The 20,452-nt window shown below is 47.1% G+C and overlaps 1 protein-coding gene across 1 annotated transcript; it reads left to right on the forward strand.

Moving 5' to 3' along the window:
• The first annotated feature begins 3,904 nt into the window (after window positions 1-3,904).
• Window positions 3,905-20,429, forward strand: SMAGP (small cell adhesion glycoprotein). Its single transcript, XM_035002646.1, has 4 exons — window positions 3,905-4,653; window positions 5,580-5,648; window positions 18,636-18,716; window positions 19,417-20,429. The coding sequence occupies exons 2-4, from the start codon at window positions 5,615-5,617 to the stop codon at window positions 19,593-19,595; spliced, it is 294 nt and encodes a 97-aa protein (XP_034858537.1). The 5' UTR covers window positions 3,905-4,653; window positions 5,580-5,614; the 3' UTR covers window positions 19,596-20,429.
• Window positions 20,430-20,452: the final 23 nt, after the last annotated feature.

Consider the following 20,452-nt stretch of genomic DNA (forward strand, 5'->3'; position numbering starts at 1 on the left):
TATGGATTGTTTTTTTGACACAAGGAGTTCCAGCCCAGCACCGTGTTCTCCACTTAGGTAAGGTTATTGATTCTACCGCACGTTCAGAAAACTTTAGTCACATCCTTGACCCCCAGCCCCAGTCGGAATGACACCAGGGGCCCCAGGCTCCTTTCCTCAATCCAGATGCTCTACGGCATGCCCCTCACCCCCACTTTCAGCTAACAAGCAAATACCCTGGGAAAGGGATTACATTTTAGAGCTGTAGCTAGTGTTTACAGTCTGCCACTTGGTGTAACTGAATATCTGAGCAGGATGGAAGGAGAAATGGAACTCCCAAGTGAAGGGAAAGGATACAAAATAGAATAATAGAACGGAGATGGCGAATTTAGAATCCAGAATCCTGGATTCAAGTCCTATCATTTACTTCAGTGAAAACATTAAAAACTCACTTTGAAGTCCTGCCACCCTAATAAACACACACATGCAGATGCTCCTCCATTTTTGCTTCTGTTTCTGGGGTTGTGGACGATGTCGCAATTCATGCAGTCATTCAGCAAGCATTTATTAGCACCTGCTCTGCACCAAGCACCATACTAGGTACTAGAGAAATAATGATGAGGAAAAAAAGTGAGAACTTTATGGAGACAGACTATTGAGCAGGGAGCAGAATGGGCAGGATTTAGGAATGTGTTAGAAGAGGAGACATGACCGAAGTTATAAGGAATTACTCTGGGTTAGGCTTGAGAGACTAGGCTTTGGTGGTGCCATTCTCTGAAATGGTGATGACAGGAGGACAGGCATCGCTGCGGGTGGGTTCTCTGCTCGCAAACAACAAACTGCCCCGATTAAGCAATAAAGAATATGTTGTGAGGACATTAGGCAGCTCATAGAACTGAAAGAACAGGAAAGGACAAGAACCACCCCAGGTTGTCTGTTGCAGGAATGTGTTGGACGGCCCTGTAAGCAAGACTCTGCTTCCATCACCTTCTGCCTCTGTCCTTTCCAGATCCAGATCCCCTGGAGAAAGAATGAGACTGGCCCAGTTTATGGAGAGGTATGGTAGTGTCCACAGTGACAGGTAGACCAGTGGTGGTGGGAAGAGGTGCACAAGGAAACTTTTAGAGAGATGGAAATATAATGCTGTGGCAATTGTTTAATGAGTACATACATGTGTCGAAACTGATCACACTATACACTTTCTGTGTAGTTTATTGGGTGTCCCGTACAAACATTGGAAACAAGGAGCTTGAGAACTTACAGGACTTTCCAGTAGATGTGTCCTTTAGGGAGCTGGAAATAAATGTTTGTATTTAGGAGTCATTCTTCTAAGATCTAATCCTGCTACTTTTACTTAAAAGCTTTCAAAAGATTTCTACTGCTGAAATGGAGAAGAGGTTGCATGCCCCCCTATGAAAGCCCTACTGCCTGTATTTTAATACGTTTCCCATAAGGCATCCCATTCCCTTGGCACTCAGAGTCACGGCTAGGAGCGATAGTCCAGGGGTATCAGCAGGGTGGGGGAAGTGTCCAAGGCCTTCCGTGACCTGCTTGGAATCGTCTCTCCCACATTCATCCAGCAAAATCCAATTCAAGCCTTTTCTTTGCAAGGCTTCCCCTCCTAGGAAAGGAGTGTGCCAGCAAGGACTCTAGGGGCTTACAGTCTGATGTGGGGAGACACGCACCCAAGGTAACTGCTATGGCAGAGGCACGACAAAAGTGGAGACCTTTACTAAATTGTGAGATTGCCACTTCATGTGCATATGGCCCTAAAGGAGGTTCCAGCAAAGCAGGGGAAGGGGCCGGTATGCTGGACCTAACTAATAATTTTGCTTATTTAGGATAGATAGTCTCGGCTAGGAACCAAGTTGTTTACCCTGATTTACAAAATGGTAAAGTTGGGGCTCCGTGGTGGCGCAGTCAGTTAAGCATCTGCCTTCGGCTCGGATCATGATCCCAAGGTCCTTGGGATCCGGCCCCACATCACATCCTCATCCCGCTCCCTGCTCAGTGGGGAATCTGCTTCTCCCTCTGCTCCTCCTGCTTGTGTTCTCTCTTAAGTAAATAAATAAAATCTTTTTTAAATAATGGTAAAGTTGTTCAGGGGAAAGGCTAGGATTTAGAAGACTGCCATCCTGGCAGCAGCACAAGAAGGGGCTAGAAGCCAGTAAATTGGGCAGAGATGAGTATCTCTTATTCCCTGCCCGGAGGCCCCTGAGGTCTGTTGACAAAAGGAAGGCTGCTCCAGTTTCTGAAGTTTAGCATCAATCCTTGGAGAACACTGCTACATCACCACCAGTGAGGCTCCATTCATCATCTATCTGGATGCATCTCTATACAAAATTAATTGCAAGAACATCACCCAATCCCTGCCTTCAAGCAATTTGAAGGACAATATTGACAGGCTAGGTGAGATATCTAGAGAACACTGGAAACATGACACAGCCAGGATATACAAGATATACCAAAGAACAGCACACACACTGCTTACAGTATTGCTATTTTATGCTAAATTAGGTGCTGAGCATATGTGTATTAGATCTTATTTTTCTGCATATTTACACTTTTTAAATGAATGGTATGTGCCTACAGGGATAAAATCATGTACCAGCAAATCTTTTAAGGTTACATTTTAAAGAGAAAAAAGTTACTGGTGAGTGATTAACCATGAAATTGTGAAAGTAACATGACATTTCAGTAGAGTCAGTTGGCTGGATGGCCTCTAAGAGTCTGCAGTGGGGGGCGCCTGGTGGCTCAGCTGTTAAGCATCTGCTTTTGGCTCAGGTCATGATCCCAGGGTCCTGAGATCGAGCCCCACATCAGGCTCCCTGCTCAGCAGGTAGCCTGTCTCTCCTTCTCCCACGCCCCCTGCTTGGGTTCCCTCTCTCGCTGTGTCTCTCTCTGTCAAATAAATAAAATCTATATAAAAAAAAAAGTCTGCTGGGGTGGGGACAATCGTTAGTACGTAATGGAATATGCTATGGGGGAGATTAACCAGATAACAAAAAAATCTCAACCTTTCCTGGAATTCATGATCAGCTTGTCAGTAAATGCAAGCAATTGTCCACCTTCAGAATTTAACCCTTAGGATTTGAATTTCCTTTTCTGTTGGATATTCTTTTGTCTGAGAACTAGCCAGGCTGACATTTTTCTTAACTTACATACATCTTGCCTACATGTTACTTTCTCTGCCTTTCTTGGTTGGATTGGTAGTTTTCCCACATAGGGGCTTTCTTCTTCCTCAGTGATAACTACTGTGCCTTTTAAAATATATTTAAATAAAATGAATTTCATCAACTTACTCTGTTTTTTCCTCTGGTTTTTACCGACCAAATAATATCATTAGCAATGAAAGCAACCACCCTTGCTTATTTTATTTATGTTTTCGCTTTTTTTCTCACACTATGCCTCTATTCTCTGAGATTTTCTGTCAGCCTTTGTTCCCCAAATGAACATGCACCAGACCTATCAGTCTATATAAATACTGATTTCCAAAACTAGAGAACTCCTCTAGGAGTTCTAGGAGTTCTCTAGGAATAAGCAAGCAAGGAAATCTGTATCACTGGCAGAATAACCACTTGAGTCCTAACCCTAAATAGGAAGCCAAGATAAAAATAGCTAGCATTTACTGAGCACTTACTATGTGCCAGGTAAGGTTCTAATGCTTTAGATGTATTAACTCATTCTCTCCCCCCAGTAACTTCATGAGACAGGTATGGCCCTAGATAGAGAAATGAAACCCAAGTCCCTTGTCTAAGATCACACAGCAAAGCGCATTCCAGAGCCTGTGTTTATAGTATTTCAACCTTAGTCACTGAGTTCATTAATTTGGGAACATTTCCCGCCACAGAGAAGTGAGTCAAGATGGCTAAAGTACGGCACTGATTAACAGTTAAATTGAGGTGCTCACCATGTGCTAAACGTGTGGCTATGGTATGGCTTCATTTCAGGGACGAGGGACCAGATTTTAGAGATGTTAGGTAATTCGCCCAAAGTGACACAGCTAACAGGCGGCGGGGCTGGGACTGTTTGAATCCAAAGTCCATTAGCTCTTAACCTCTACACTACACGGCCTCAGAAGAACGTCAGACGAGGAAGATCCGGATGGGGCACCGGTCCCCTCCCCACCAGTCCTCCCAGCTTCCCGGCCGCCGTGCGCCTACTGAGTTAGCTCACGCTCCAAGCTTCTGGACACCGACCTATTTACGTAAATGATATGCAAACGCAAGTAAATGTAACTTTCCACATCTGCTGGAAATGCAAATTACGTCGATGGGGGGCAAGCGGACAGATCCCAGTTATCCCAGTTCCGATCCCACGCCGCCTGGAGCTTCGGGCCGAGGGAGGAAACGGCTCCGGGGGGAGAGTAAAGTGACAATCGGACAAGGAAAAGCAGCCTTTCCTCCCGGGGGAGCAGAGGCGGCCGGGCGGGCAGAGGGAACCTGCAGAGGGCGGTTTCTCTCCTCTTTTCCTGTCCCACCCAGTCGGCCGGGCCCTCCACCCCCACGCCCGGCCGGCCTCCGCCGCTCGCTCCGCGCGTCCGTCCGCGGCTTCCTCCCGCTCCGTGTCCCGCGGCGGCTCTCCGCGAACCTCTGCCGTTCCCGCCCCCGGCGGTTCAAAAGGACGCGCGGGGCGGCGCCGCGCCCTCCCCGGGCCGCCCGTCCGACTGGTAAGGTGAGCACGCGGAGGAGGGCACAGCGGGAGGGCGAGGCCGGGCGAGGCCGGGCGAGCCCGGGGGCCGCGCGCACACCGCAGTCGCCTCGGCCGCGCGAGCGACGCGAGCCCAGAGCGGCCGGAGCCTCTCCCGTCGCGGCCGCTCGGAGCGGGCTGCCCGGACGGACGGCCGCGCGCGCCGGTAACGCCGGAGGGCCGGGGCGGGGGGCGGGGCCGAGGCCGGGTCGCCGGGTCGTCGCCTCGCGAGGCTCGACGGCCGCGCGGGGCGCCGAGTCCCGGGCCGGGCCAAGCGGGGTCGGCGCTACCGGCTGGCCGGTGGGGTTCGGCAGGCGGTACGCGGGCGGCGCTGCGGGCAGCGGGGGAGCGGGCCCGCGCGGGGCAGCGGCTGGTCGGGGACGGGCCTGAAGGGGACTGAGGCCCCTCACGTCCACGTTCGAGTGTCTGGCTCCCGGCCCCCAGGCCCCGGCCCTGCCCCCGCGCGGGCTCGGGAGCCGGCGCGTCCTGCCCTCCCGGCCCTCTCCTGCCCCCTAGTGGACGGTTGCGCGCAGACTCGCGGCTCGGGGAAGAGCGGGGTACCTGTGCCTGCCGCTTGGTGAAACTGGGTCCGCTGTTAATTTGCATACCTTCGCCTAACTTTCTCAGGCCGGGAGAAATCCCTTAGGTAAATGTGGTGGCCAGGTGAAAGGATCTCGGGGTAGTACGGTCAAAGGCAACCCACACCAAGTACCAGAGGTCTCGGCTCTGCTCTTGGCACCTGCAGCCTGAGGAGATATTCAGGGAAACCAGAAGAGAAGGGTTTAGGACTAGCCCCGTGGGGGAAGGAATCCGGGAAAACCCGGCCCTTGCAAAGGCTTTCCTGGGACTTCAGTGTCTCCAGCCCCAGGTAGGGGCCCACCTCACGCCTGTCTTTGTCCCTCTTCATACAGATCTGCCTCTGCCTGGTGCCCATCCACTTGCTGCAATGACTAGCCTGCTAACCTCGCCTTCTCCAGGAGGTAGGTGAAGGCCTTTCCCGGTGCGAATGGTAGAGACTTGCTAACATTCCCCCACCTCCAGCCCAGGCCTGGAATTCCCTGAGGCCTCAGCCCAGATGCAGTGACCCTCCCACTTCCCCGTGCCCGCCTCACACCGGAAAAGGTCCTGGGAAGCTGCGGAGGGCAACCAAAATGCTTGCTTTGGTGCAGTTTGAATCTGAAATCATATGGACCTGGGCCAGTTCCCAGTGCTACCACTTAAAGCTTTGTGACCTTCAGTGAGTGATCCACTCTCTAAGCTCCAGTTTTCTCATTTGTAAAAGGGGGAAATGGAATCTATCTTATGAGCTTATTCATGAAGATTAAATGAGATAACCCATATAAAACACCTCTAGCACCGTGTCTCATATCTAGTAAGCACTCAGTAACATTGGTTATTACTATTAATGGGGGCTTGTTAGAGACCCACCTTTTCCTGGAAAGGAATTCTGCCTGCTTTTTCATTCCACTCCTCTGATGATATACTCCAGCATCAAAATCCATTGTTTCCTGGAGCTATGCTAGGCAGGGGTCCACATCATCACACTGAGAAAGAATTCCCGCCTTTTGTTCAGTAACCAAGCTGAGCCAGACAAACCATCAGACAGTCACTGATGGTTTTCGTTGTGTACGGTAGGGTAAGGGAGGAACCAAGGCTTGGTTGGTCTGTGTACCTCTGTTTTCATGTACACAGCCTCATTCGTCATTCATTAGGACACACATTACTATACTGATGTGGAAACAAGTGAGTGACAACCCCAGGGAAGCTGAAGACACTGTCCTCTGTGACCATGATGCACATAATTCAGAATGTCCATTATCCAGTGAGAGACAAGAGGGAGAAGTGGATAGAAGTCTAGATTGGTCAGCAAAGGCTTCATGAGTGGGGAATGGAATGGGAGGAAGCACTTAACCTTGAAGAATGGATGTGGTTTGTACAGACCAAGAAGGGTGCAGTGGCTGTTCCAGATCAAGTTAGTGCCATGCATGAGACCACAGATTGCATCTTTCCTGGAAGGTGTTCTGGAGGAAAAGGCAGAGGACCTCTAGAATAAACCTACCCATAGGGAAGAGGTGATGTTTTGGCAGCTAAGTGAGAAGTTAGGACTTGGGCAAATTCTTTTCTTTCTTTCTTTTTTAAATTTGTGGTAAAATATGCATAATATGTTATTATTTTAACCATGTTTTGGTAGTTCAGTGGCATGAAGTATTGATTAACATTCACGCTGTTGTTCCGTCATCATTACTCCATTTCTGGAACTGTATCATCTTCCCAAACTGAAACTCTGTATCGATTAAACAATAACTCCCCATTGCCCCTCCCTCCAGCTCCTAATGACCAGCATTTTACTTTCTATCTGTATAAATTTGATTAGGTACCTCATATAAGTGGAATCATACAGTATTTGTCTTTTTTTTTTAAAGATTTTATTTATTTGACAGAGAGACACAGCAAGAGAGGGAACACAAGCAGGGGGAGTGGGAGAGGGAGAAGCAGGCTTCCCGCGGAGCAGGGAGCCCGATGCGGGGCTCAATCCCAGGACCCTGGGATCATGACCTGAGCCAAAGGCAGACGCTTAACGACTGAGCCACCCAGGCGCCCCCAGTATTTGTCATTTTGTATGTCTTTTTCACTTAGCATCTCAAGTCCGTCCGTGTTGTAGCATGTGTCAGAACGTCCTTCCTTTTTAAGGCTGGATAATATCATACATGCATCATTATATATACATGTACTATATCATTTTGTTTATCCATTCATCTATCAAGAGATTGCTTCCACCCTTTGGCTGTTGTGAACAAGGCTGCTAGGAATATGGGTGTACAAATTTCTTCTCGAGTACCTGCTTTCATTTCTTTCAGGTATATACTCAGAAGTGGAATTGCTGGATCATGTGGTAATTCTGTTTAATTTTTTGAGGACCTGCCACACTGTTTTCCACAGCGGCTGCACCATGTTATATCCCACCAGCAGTGCATAGGGTTCTGATTTCTCCACATCCTCATCAACACTTGTTCTTTTCTTTCTTTTTCTTTCTTTCTTTCTTTTCTTTCTTTTTTTCTTTCTTTCTTTCTTTTCTTATAGTAGCATTCCTAATGGGTGTGAAGTGCTATCTCTTTGTGGTTTTGATTTACATTTCCCTAATGATTAATGATATTGAGCATCTTTTCATGTGCCATCTGCATATCTTTTTTTTTTTTTTCTCCTTTAGAGAAATCTCTATTCAAGTCCTTACCCATTTTTTAATTGGCTTGTTTTGTTGTTGTTGTTTCTCATCTTGCTTATTCTTTATCCCAACCTCGTGAGCAGGTTTTATTCTCATTTTACAGAAGCAAAAACTGAGGTTCGGGGCAATTAAGAAATTTTCAGAGGTTAAATTCTCCCAAGGTCGTGTGGCTAATAAAGGCCAAGGCAGGATTTTGTGCCCAGTCCTGATTTACTCCAGAGCCTCTGTCCTCTCTGTCGTGGTACACCGCTCTCAGAGTCTCATTGAACCCCACTGGCCCAAGCCCATGAAAGAGAAGGAAAGAGAAAGGAAGTAGAATTCCAGGGCGGGTTCCCATGGAAAGGAGAATTGAGGGAGCCGCCCTTTGTTGGGCAGGTCTAGAGCAAATAAGTAGGTTGGCAGACTCAGGTGGCAAAGGATCTGATACCTCAGTGATAAGAGATTTAGCCTGAAAACAAGGGCCACAAAGAAACCCAACAGGTATCTGGGTTAACAACAACCAAACAAAGGGTACATAAGCAAAGTAGATCTTGAAGTTCATTTGCTATTGGTTAGGATTTGGGTGGAGCCTTAAATCTTGTTGTGGTCCTCTACCCCAAGCCCCCCACCTGAGAGAAAAATGGTGTTACAGTCCTTCCAAGCCTGAGGAGAGGGAAGGAAGAGAGTAACATTATCATTCCTTTGTTTGGACAGGGAGACAGGAGAGAAATGGTGTAGGAACAGGAGATAATGGGGGGAGAGCTGTGAGCCATTCACCCCTTTTTACGCCAGGCTTCCTGAACAAAGTTTACTTTGTTGTTGTTTATTTTTTCATTAAAAAACTATTATATGCCCCTCAAGGAATAGCCTTCTAGACCTTTTTTATGTATATGCAGGCATATATATGTGTATGTGTGTGTTTATAGTTCCATTTTAATTTACTTTTTTTCAAACATGTAATCTTATTACACATTACTGCTCTAGCAATTTGCTTTTTTCATCTCACCATATATCCCGTGCCAGTAATTACAGATCTACGTCATTCCTTTTGACAACTGTGTAGTGTTTCCAGACTGAATGGCCTGTAATTTATTTAATCATTCGTCTGCTGATGGACATTCAGATATGTGTCACTCTTGCAAACAGTACTATGTGAACACCCTTTCCATTCTGCAGTAAAATTCAGGGAACCAAACCCAGTGGACACGTAAACTAAAATGGTTAGCTGAGGCAGAGCAGAGATGTGTCCAGAACCTGGAGAGTTGATAGTGTGTGGTGGAAAAAAACCTTGGAATGAGGAGATAGATTCGAAGCCCAGCTCAGCCAACAGCTCAGTGACCCTGGGCTCGTTGATGCAGTTTGCTAACCTCGTACATAATGATAATAACAACCCTGCTTACATCATGACTGTGAAGTAGAGATAAAATAGTGTATGTTTCGTAAACTGTAAATAACAAATATAGATTACAGCTCTGTTTTCTTTTTTTTTCTTTTTAATTTTAAGTAGGCTCCACGCCCAGCATGGGGCTTGAACTCATGACTTTTAGACCCTTAGATTAAGAGTCACATGCTCGGGCGCCTGGGTGGCTCAGTTGGTTAAGCGACTGCCTTCGGCTCAGGTCATAATCTTGGAGTCCCTGGATCGAGTCCCGCATCGGGCTCCCTGCTCAGCAGGGAGTCTGCTTCTCCCTCTGACCCTCCCCCCTCTCATGTGCTCTCTCTCATTCTCTCTCTCAAATAAATAAATAAAATCTTAAAAAAAAAAAAAAAAAGAGTCACATGCTCTACCAAATGAGCCAGCCAGGCGCCCCCACAGATTATAGTTCTGGCACTTGAAACCTGAAGACCCTAGCTCCTTAGCACCTAGCTGTTTCACTTAGTCTGAAACAGCTCTTTTATGCAGAGTGGAGTTCAAAAATTTGATTTTTTAAAAAATATTTTATTTATTTATTTGACAGAGAGACAGCAAGAGAGGGAACACAAGCAGGGGGAGTGGGAGAGGGAGAAGTAGGCTTCCCACAGAGCAGGGAGCGCAATGTGGGCTCGATCCCAGGACCCTGGGATCATGACCTGAGCCGGAGGCAGACGCCCAACGACTGAGTCACCCAGGCACCCTTGATTTTTTTTTTTTTAAGTAAACATTTTATTGGAGTAATTTTAGATTTATAGAAAAGTTGCAAAAAATAATATAGAAAGTTCCCATATACCCTCCAGCCAGTTTTCCCTAATGTCAGTATCTTATATGACCATGGCATGTTGTGAAAACCAAGAAATTAACATTGGTATAATACTGATAACTAAACTACAGCCTTCGCTGAGATTTCACCTGTTCAAAAATTTGATTTTAAGGAGAATTCTGATAGAGCACTTTCAATTTATAAAAATTCCAAAATTAAGGCTGAGAAAGGTCCTGAGGGTCAGCTAGTCAAACCACCCATTCTGTGCTAGAGTTCTCTCTCCAGGACCCCATGAAGCATCTGGCCAGTTTTGCTCTTCCTTCTCTGGGAGAGACCTCTCTGTCCCATTAGTTTCTGCCAGTGGTCCTCTTGAAAGGTCATCCCTTGGCATATTTGAAGATGGCATTCAAGTTCTAGGCTCTCCCTAAGTTTCCTCGCTGGGCTTTCTCTTACCAGCTTTCCTTATCTGATACACTTTCCAAGCCATTCACTTTGTTGGCTGCTCACCACAAAACTGTCATACCCAGACTCAGCTGTCTAAGAGCAGCACAAAGGAGGGCCGCACTGTTACCTCCATTAAAGAGCCCCATTATATTAATGGGGCCTAGAATAACAGCAAGTTTTAAATTTTTTAAGATTATAAAAGAACAGTTGACCCTTGAAAACATGGGGACTAGGGGCGCTGACCCCCACACAGTCAAAAATCCATGTATAACTTTTGACTCCCCCAAAACTTAACTACTAATAGCCTACTGTTGACCCAAAGCCTTACCAGTAGCCGTCAGTTAACACATATTTTATATGGTATACGTACTATATACTGTATTCTTGCAATAAAGGAAGCTAGAGAAAAGAAAATGTTATTAAGAAGATCATCAGTGGGCACCTGGGTGGCTCAGTCGGTTAAGCGACTGCCTTCGGCTCAGGTCATGATCCTGGAGTCCCTGGATCGAGTCCCGCATTGGGCTCCCTGCTCGGCGGGGAGTCTGCTTCTCCCTCTGACCCTCCCCACTCTCATGTGCTCTCTCTCATTCTCTCTCAAATAAATAAATAAAATCTTAAAAAAAAAAAAAAAAAGAAGATCATCAGAGAAAAATGCATTTACAGTACTGTACTGCATTTATGGGGGGAAATCCACCTTGTATGTGGACCCATGCAGTTCAAACCCATGTTGTTCAAGGGTCAACTGCATTTATCCTTGTAAGGAATTTGGGAGATAAAGGAAAGCGTATAGAAGAAAAGAAGAGCCATCCAAAATTCTGCAACCTAGCTGTCAGTCTTGTTGCCATTTGAGGGTATTATCCTTCCAGTACCCGTGGCTTTTGGGTGATTTCACTGTAAGTCTTTTATATGTGTTGCTGCCAAGCCATAGCATCTCCATTCTTTCTTCGTCAGTAGTTGAACAAGACCCAGGAATCTCAAATTCTCCTCTTGTTCAGTTTGGCCCATTTCTGCAGTCGTTTGAGATCTCTCTGTTTGTCAACTTATTAGCTGCCCCTCTTGTTCGGAGACTTGCACAAATTTGCCACACCTCCCCTGGGCCTGCAGGAGTCTGCGTTTACCCAAAGGGCACGAAGCACTTCCACACTCAGCTTATGCAGAAGGCACAGGTGGACCACCAAACCAAAGATCTTGCAAAGAATTTAATATGCAATGTGTTAGAAAAGTCAAGCAAAAAAGCCAGAGTTATTACCATCAGGGAAAAATGATACTGAACTTTCTTACGCCTGTCTTGCAATGTAGTATCTTTATTTTGAATTACAGGAAGACCTTAAATTGGGTCCTGGCACGGTTTGACATAACAGTATCAATTCAAAAAGAACTAAGGTCAAATCCCAGTGGAAGAACTTGTAGTTAGACTTGGACCACTTCATTCCTTGACGGTCAATTTCTACTCCACTTAGTCCTGATAGCCAGTCTGTATTACTCCGCAGGATATTATAAACAGTCTTTTAAAAAATATTTATTTATTTATTGTGGAGAGAGAGAGAGAAAGTGAGCACAAGCAGGGGGAGCAGCAGAGGGAGAGGGAGAGAAGCAGGCTCCCTGCTGAGCAGGGAGCCCGATGCGGGGCTCGATCCCAGGACCCTGAGATCATGACCTGAGGTGAAATCAAGAGTCAGACACTTAACTGACTGAGCCACCCAGGCGCCCCTATTATAAACAGCCTTATCCGTGTCCTGTGATAAGACACTATTTACTCCTACAGCACCTTCGGCTCTCCCATCCTTACTCTCAATAGATGACCTTGCATTCTGTTTTCTTGAGCAAATTAACGTCCTTAGAAACAACTGCCCAAGACCCCCACCGCCCCCATCTCGCCGCCACCTGCCTCTGTGCCCACGTGCATGTCAGTAGCATGCACTCTCTGCTCTGTCTGCAGCCGGCCCCTCCTTCCGGGCACTGGACCCCATTCCTCCAAGGACGCGGTTGCAGCCACTGACCTCCCTCATGCATCCCCAGCAGTTCCCTCTCTTCCGAGTTACGCCTGTCCTTCCTATCCGTACATAAACATGCTGTCGTTTCTCCCATCCTTGAAAAAACTTGAACTCCCTTCCTCCTCCAACTGCAGCCCCATTTCTCTGCTCACATTTACAGAAAAAAGAGTTTATCTGTATTCTGCCTCCAGTCCTTCCTCTTCCTCTTTTTTTTTTTCTTGAATCCAGTGTCAACCAGCCTTACACACAGCACGTCACCAGAGCTTCTGTTGTCTGGGTCATTCATGAGCCCTGCATAGCGAAACCCAGTAGTCCTTGTACTTGATCTCTTTGGCTGCTACTTCTCAGTCTCTTTTGTTCTTTCCTTTCTGGGCTCAGCCCTTGGGCCTCTTTATCGGTACTTATTCCCTTGGTGAGCTCACCCATTCTCGGGGGCTGAAATATGCTGACTTTTTAAATCTCCAGTCCAGACCTCTTCCCAAAATTCCAGTCTTAACAGCTGCCCTTGGGTATCTAATAAGCAGTCATGTCCAAAATTGAACTCTGATCTTCCCTTCCAAATCTGTTCCTCCCGCAGACTTTCCAACTCGGGTGACACCATGCCTTCCTTCCCTCCAGTCACTCAAGCCCAAAACCTTGGTGTCATCCTTGACTCCACCCCATACCCTGTCAGTCTTGGTGTCGAATGTATCCAGAATCCTACCACTGTTTCACTGGGCTACACTGGGCTTCCTCACAACATGGTGGGCTCAGTGTTTCAAAAGCATGGTCTTTGGAATTTCAGGCCCTACCTGAGACCCCCTGAATCATTTTAACAAGATCCCTAGGAGATTCCTATGCACAACAGAGGTTGAGAAGCACTGCTTTATCCAGTCTCTGCCCCAAAACCTCTATGAGGTTCTCATTTCAGTCATGGAAAAAGCCAAAGCCCTTCCATGGCCTGCAGCACCCATAGTATACAGCCCCCTTGATTCCATCTCCTCTTGCTTCTCCCTTGCTCTGTTCAGTGACCTCTGTGCTGTGCCTCAAGCGTGCCAAGCATGCAACAGCCCCGGTGCTTTTCTTTTTTTTTTTTTTTTAAAGATTTTATTTATTTAGGGGCGCCTGGGTGGCTCGGTAGTTAAGCGTCTGCCTTCGGCTCAGGTCATGATCCCAGGGTCCTGGGATCGAGTCCTGCATCGGGCTCCCTGCTCAGCGGGAAGCCTGCTTCTCCCTCTCCCGCTCCCCCTGCTTCTCCCTCTCCCGCTCCCCCTGCTTGTGTTCCCTCTCTCGCTGTGTCTCTCTCTCTCAAATAAATAAATAAAATCTTTAAAAAAAAAAAAAGATTTTATTTATTTATTTGACAGAGAGAGACACAGCGAGAGAGGGAACACAAGCAGGGGGAGTGGGAGAGGGAGAAGCAGGCCTCCTGCGGAGCAGGGAGCCCGATGCGGGGCTCGATCCCAGGACCCTGGGATCATGACCTGAGCGAAGGCAGATGCTTAACGACTGAGCCACCCAGGCGCCCCCCCAGTGCTTTTCAATATTGTGGATAGCCCTATCTCGTACTTGCTGTTCCCTCTGCCCAGATCTCGGCCAGGCTGCCTTTCTTACCTTCTAGAGGTCTTTACTCAAGTCACCTCATCAGAGAGACTCCCTGACCACCCCTATCCACATGCCAGCCCCCTACCCCACTTCCTGCTCTTTTTTTTTTTTTTAAGATTTTATTTATTTATTTATTTGAGAGAGAGCACAAGAGGGGTGAGGGTCAGAGGGAGAAGCAGACTCCCCACTGAGCAGGGAGCCCGATGCGGGGCTCGATCCCAGGACGCTGGGATCATGACCAGAGCCGAAGGCAGGTGTTTAACTGACTGAGCCACCCAGGTGCCCACCCTGCTCTTTTTTTCTACATAGCACTAATCAGTATCTAATACAGTGTATCTTTTTCTTATTTTATTTATTGTCCATTTTACCTTCTCAGAATGTAAACTGTATGAAGAAAAATTTTTTTAATTACAGCAAAATTATACATAACATAAAATTTACAATATTTAAGTATACCATTAAGTATATTCATACCCAGACTGAACTCTGTACCCATTAAACAACAACTCCCATCCTGGGGCCTCTGGCTGGCTCATTCGGTAAAGCATGCAGCTCTTGATCTCCAGGTTTTAAGTTCAAGCCCCACATTGGGTAGAGAGATTACTTAAGAATAAAATCTTAGGGGTGCCTGGGTGGCTCAGTTGGTTAAGCGACTGCCTTCGGCTCAGGTCATGATCCTGGTGTCCCGGGATCGAGTCCCGCATCGGGCTCCCTGCTCGGCGGGGAGTCTGCTTCTCCCTCTGGCCCTCCCCCCTCTCATGCTCTCTCTATCTCATTCTCTCTCAAATAAATGAATAAAGTCTTTAAAAAAAAATTTTTTTTTTAAATAATAAAATCTTAAAAAAAAAAATAGTAACAGCTACCCCATCCCCTCTCTCCCCAGTTCCTGACAACCACTATCCTACTTCCTGTCCCTGTGAATCTGGCTATTCTAGGTACTTCATATAAGTGGCATCCATTTTGTAGCGTATATCAGAACTTCCTTTGTTACATTAAAAACAAAGGAAATTCTGAACATGCTACAAAATGGATGAGCTTTTGTTCCTGAGATGTATGCTTCCTCCTTTTTAGAAGTAGATTCCAGAGAGCCTTTGTTTCCAACAGAGACCATTTTCATCAGAAGCAAAAATCTGATGTAGGGTCCGCCTTCTTCATTACTCCGTTGTCTTCGTGTAGAGGTAAATTTCTTTGTACCTCCTTCATTTGTACTTAACTGCTTCACCAGATGGCTTCCAACCAATAACTGCATCCAAGGAAGGCACTTCTATTGAAGTGTATGTTTCTTTTTTTAATCCTTTTTTTTTTTTTACTATTTTATTTATTTATTTGAGAGAGAGAGATAGCGAGAGAAAACATGAGCGGGAGCGGGGCTGGAGGCAGGGGTGGGGGCAGAGAGGGAGAAGCAGGCTCCCAGCCAAGCAGGGAGACCCACGCAGGACTCGATCCCAGCACCCTGGGATCATGACCTGAGCCGAAGGCAGACGCTTAGCCCACTGAGCCACCCAGGCACCCCGAACTGTATGTTCCTGCAGGTCTTTCTACATTGCCAAAGTGTGCTCTTCAGTTGTAGCGAGCTTGCCTCTGAGCACCTCAAGCGTTAAAGTGAAGGAGGTTGCCTATGAGGGAACATGGCTTCCCCGTTACACAGACGTCGCTCCCCGCTCACCGGTTGCCCCTGAGCCCGTCCGCATTAAGGACGCACTTTTTGTGGCACAACAGCGTGTAGTTGGTTGTGGTCGGCTGGTGTTTCTCCCGCCTTTACCCCTATTTTTTAAATCCTCGAGCTTTCTGGAAAGCTTGTTTTGCTGCCCTGTGGTAATCTTTCATGATCTCTCCCTCTTGTTCCCTCTTGGAAAAAAAGAAAAGGACGTAGTAGGAAGGATTCGTATAAATACCTTGCTTGGGCTTTGGAGCGTGTAGTCCTGGATTCAGATCTTGGCTCCATGCACTGTTGCATCATGTGTGACATGAGCCTTGCCATTTAACTCTCCCAGGGCCTCGGGGTCCACATTAGCAAATAAAAACACCTACTTTGAAGTGATTGATGTAAGGATTAAGGAGTATGTCTATAAAGCACCCAGCACGAAGCAGGGACTTAATAAATGGCAGCTGCTATAATTGGGATCATTTGCAGAATTTCCCAACTAGCAATCATCTTCCGTCCTCTGGGAGTCATATGTGTCTGCCCTCTGAACCCTCACTGAGATTGAGCTCCGTGGTCCCGTCCCTGGTAGGGGCAAAGTAAATTGCTGTTGATTGATTGAAGTGAATCTTCTTAATCTTTATACTTAAGCTCCCGTACATAAACTCTTTTTCTCAGTGCTTTGTATATCTCACGTTTTCTAATGTTTAAGAAAGGCAAGACTAAGAGCATCTGTACAGCATTCTAGATCAGTGGTGGGAAGATGAAGTGCAGCCCTGGGAGATTTGGGGGAGGAAAGTGTGCGTGGTGGCGTGGTGAGGGGCAGCAGACTGAGGCAGGGATCAGGAGGGTAAAGTTCAAGGCTTCTCTTTGATGGAAGTCACAACGTAATCTCAGAAGTGACAGCCCATCACTTTTGCTGTACTCTCTTTGTGAGAAGCAAGTCCCTAGGTCCAGCCCGCACACAGGGAGAGGGGCTTACACAGGGTGTAAATAAACACCAGGCAGCGGGTACCATCCCTAGCCACCTCACCAGCTGCCCACCACACCTCTGTTTTGCAGTTCAAAAAACTAAAGCTCCAGGAGGTTTAGTAACTTCCTTAGGGTCACCTAGTGGTATGTTGGGGCAAGGTTCAAACTGAGACTAGCTTTCCCTTTTAAGCACTAAGCACAGAAAGAGCGTCACTACGTGATTGCTTCCTGCGCTCTCATTCAGGCCTCACCGTTGCCCTGCAGGGTTGGTTAGTGTCGCCCCCAGCGGCAGCAGGAGACGTAACGATGTGGCCTGGCCTTGGGAGGGGGGGTGCTCTAGGCAGCCCACCCCTGCTTTTTCTGTTGCAGGACCAGGTTCATCAGGCTCCTTGGCCTGTGTGAAAAGACCCCTCAACACCATTGACCCCTTTCAGCACTGCTCCCAGGCTCCCAGTCCCCCCGCTGGTGACTACGTATCCCTTGGCCTGGATGGAAACCTGAAGGTGGCAGGCATCGGAGGGGAGTCACACTCCTGCACTGTGCTCAGGCTGCGTGGGCCCTTGTCCCTTTTACCCTGTAAACTCCTACCCCCTGCTTCAGCGACCAGCTCACATCTCACTTTCTGGGGAGGCTGTGCCCTGCTGGAAGACTAGATCAAGGCCCTCTGTCCTGGGCTCTCCTGCATGCCTGAGATCTCCTTTGTCTCGTATATTGCGCTCATTAACTGTGAACAGTGGCATGGTGGAGGGTCAGCTCCATGAAGGCCGGCTGTTTGCTTACCATTATATGCACAGTGTGCCTGGCCCCCAGTACCTGGCGAAGGGTAGGCGGTTGATGAGTGCTGCTATTATTTATTGAATGAATATTGAATAATGCCTCCTGTGGGCGATGTCAGGGTCAGGAGGCCCCTTTTCCCCAGGATACCTCTGTCCTGCAGTAACCTTAACTCGGTGCCTTCTCAAATCCCTACACTAAAATGCTAACTAGGGACAGAAGTAAAGGGCTCCCTAACTGCCCATGTAAATATTTTTAAAAGGGACTCCTGGAGACCAGGAGTTTTGAGTGTCCCGACCCTGAGTAGTGACTTCAGGGGTGGGACTTCCAGGCTGTAAAGGATGGATAGACCAATAGCAGGAGGAGGTATGAGATATATTTTAGGGTAGGAGAGGCCTTGTTTCAGAACCTTTCAATTACATGGCCTACTCTGGTGGTGTAGGAAAGAGTTTTAATAAGGGAAGAGCATTATTTAGTTATTTAAAAATAATATTGGAGCATCTGGCTGGCTCAGTCAGCAGAACGTGTGACTCTCGATCTCGAGGTCATGAGTTCGAGCCCCGTGTTGGGCATGGAGCCTACTTAAAAAATTACAATTAAAAAAACTAAATAAAATGATGTTTACAAAGGGTTTGTAAGAACATTAAAGAAATGCCCCTGCCAATATAATGTAAATATATATACATGTATATACACTCATCATTTGATCTCATCTGTGTAAAAGTATGCATTCCTAATAATAGCTTATCCTTATTGAGTTACCTACTACCTGTCACACAACCCTATAAAGCAGATGAAGACGCTAATGCACAGAGGGGTTAGGTAATTTTCTGAAGGTAACACAGCCAGTAAAGGACAGAGCTCAGAACCTCATCAGTTAGGCTCCAAAGCCCATACTCTTTTTTTTTTTTTTTTAATATTTTATTTATTTATTTGACAGAGAGAGTGAAAGAGCACAAGCAGGGGGAACGGTTGAGGGAGAGGGAGAAGCAGGTTCCCCGCCCAGCAGGGAGCCTGATGCGGGGCTCGATCCCAGGGCCCTGGGATCATGACCTGAGCCGAAGGCAGACGCTTAACCATCTGAGCCACCCAGGCGCCCCTCCAAAGCCCATACTCTTAACCACTATATGACAAAAGAATTCACCCCATTTCCTTTTTCACTTTTCTAAATTTTCTAGAAGAACTGGTGACCACCCCAATTCTTCAGGCCACTGAAGCCCTGTCCCCAGAAGCCGAGGCCAGCACAGCACTCATTGCAGGTAACAAAGGCCCTGAGCCAAATCCATTTTGAATTCAAGGGCTCTCTCGCTCCATAGATTGGCAGCCCAGTGTAGTGATCAAGGATTTTCCCTATGCAGGAAAGCACCACAAATTGGAGACCAAATCCATTAATGGGCTCGTTTTGGCACGTAGGTTATCTTCTATGCACACACACAAGGCTATAAAAGACTTAGAGGCTTCACGCCCGAGACACTGCCAGTAAATGTGGGAAGTGGCCACAAATAGATGTAAGTGTGTACGGGCAGTACACTCCAGTGTGCGGGTAGGGATGGGAACATGTGTGGTTGGTCAGATGGGGGAGGACGAGGATGGGAGGGATCAGAGAAGTCCCTGCAGGAGGCTGTGGATTTAAAAATGCCTTCCTGTTGGGATAAGCTGTTTCCTGTTTCCCTCCTTCCTGTTTCTATCAGAATTATCAGGAACTGGTTGAGAGGGGGTAGTTTTGTTAGAAATCAAAAGCCATGTCTGCTTAGCTTAAGCCCCAGGATACTTCAGATTATCATGCACTGTGGAAGTGGGACTTGTGGGGGAATGTGGATTTTGGAAGTGGACGCTGGTTAACTAGAACAGAAGGATCTTTATAAAAAGTGAGGGAATCGTTGAATTCAGGAGACCCCATGAATTACTGAGACATCCTCAATCCTGAAACATCTCTGCATTTTCCCTCTCCTTTCCAAGTTGTTATCACCGTGGTCTTCCTCACCCTGCTCTCAGTCGTGGTCTTGATCTTCTTTTACCTGTACAAGAACAAAGGCAGCTACATCACCTACGAACCTGCAGAAGGCGAGCCCAGCGCCATCCTCCAAATGGAAAGTGACTCAGCCAAGGGCAGGGACAAGGAGGAATATTTCATCTAATGATTCCTGGGCCCCAAGGAGCTTCTCCAGGCTCCAGTGCTAACACACTATTAGGTGAAAGTTTTATCTGAAACCGGTGAGAAGCATTGATTGATATGGGCAAACCCGAGCTCCTTCTAGGACACCGATGCCAGGGACACAGAGAAAGCTGTTGATGATGTCTTTAGCGAGGCCTTTGTAGTCTAGCTGGTTTCGGTGGCTGCCCAACAAGGTGGAGCAACACCAGGCCACATGAGCCCGGTCATCTTCACTTTTTTCAAGGTCGAAGGGAAGGAGAGTTAGGGTCGCTGGCTGCTCCTCTGTCCCCTACCTGGTCTGCTAGTGACAGCTGGAACAGAGATAGTGTCTGTAGAAGTTCTTCCCAGGTGCTGGAAAGCATGGTAAAAGGCCAAGTGGGGAGGGGCAGGAGACTATGGAGTCTCCACCCCCTGATGAATGTGCTATGTCTCCTAATCTGAGCCCTTCCTTTCCATATTCCCCAACAACCTTATACTGATGCTATTTTTATCACAATTAAAAATGTTCATTGATACAGAAATCTGATTCTTGTGTGCCAGAAATAACCACCTTTATATTTTGACTTATCCATACTTAAACTTTTTTGACATTTTCTTTTGCTTATTTAACTCGTTTGCATATGTTCTCTCCCAAACATAAAGAACCCTAGGGAAGTTTCAGAAGTTCCCACAACAATCTCAGGAGTTTGAAACAAAGATGGTCGTGGGAAGCTTGTCCCAGGGGTGTCATTAGAAACATACCCTGGGAGATGAAATGGTTTTACCTTCCATCCTGGCAAGGGCCGGAATTTCCCAGACCCATTCTTTTTTTTTTTAAGATTTTATTTATTTGCAAGAGAG

The sequence above is a fragment of the Mirounga leonina genome, unplaced genomic scaffold (genome assembly GCF_011800145.1).
Source record: "Mirounga leonina isolate KUSES-001 unplaced genomic scaffold, KU_Mleo_1.0 Mir_126, whole genome shotgun sequence".
NCBI lineage: Eukaryota > Metazoa > Chordata > Mammalia > Carnivora > Phocidae > Mirounga > Mirounga leonina.

Coding starts and splice junctions, on each gene's coding strand:
- SMAGP (XM_035002646.1), top strand. CDS start 5,615: ATGACTAGCCTGCTAACCTCGCCTTCTCCAGGAG. Junction 5,649..18,635: donor AACCTCGCCTTCTCCAGGAG/GTAGGTGAAGGC, acceptor TAAATTTTCTAG/AAGAACTGGTGACCACCCCA. Junction 18,717..19,416: donor CAGCACAGCACTCATTGCAG/GTAACAAAGGCC, acceptor CTCCTTTCCAAG/TTGTTATCACCGTGGTCTTC.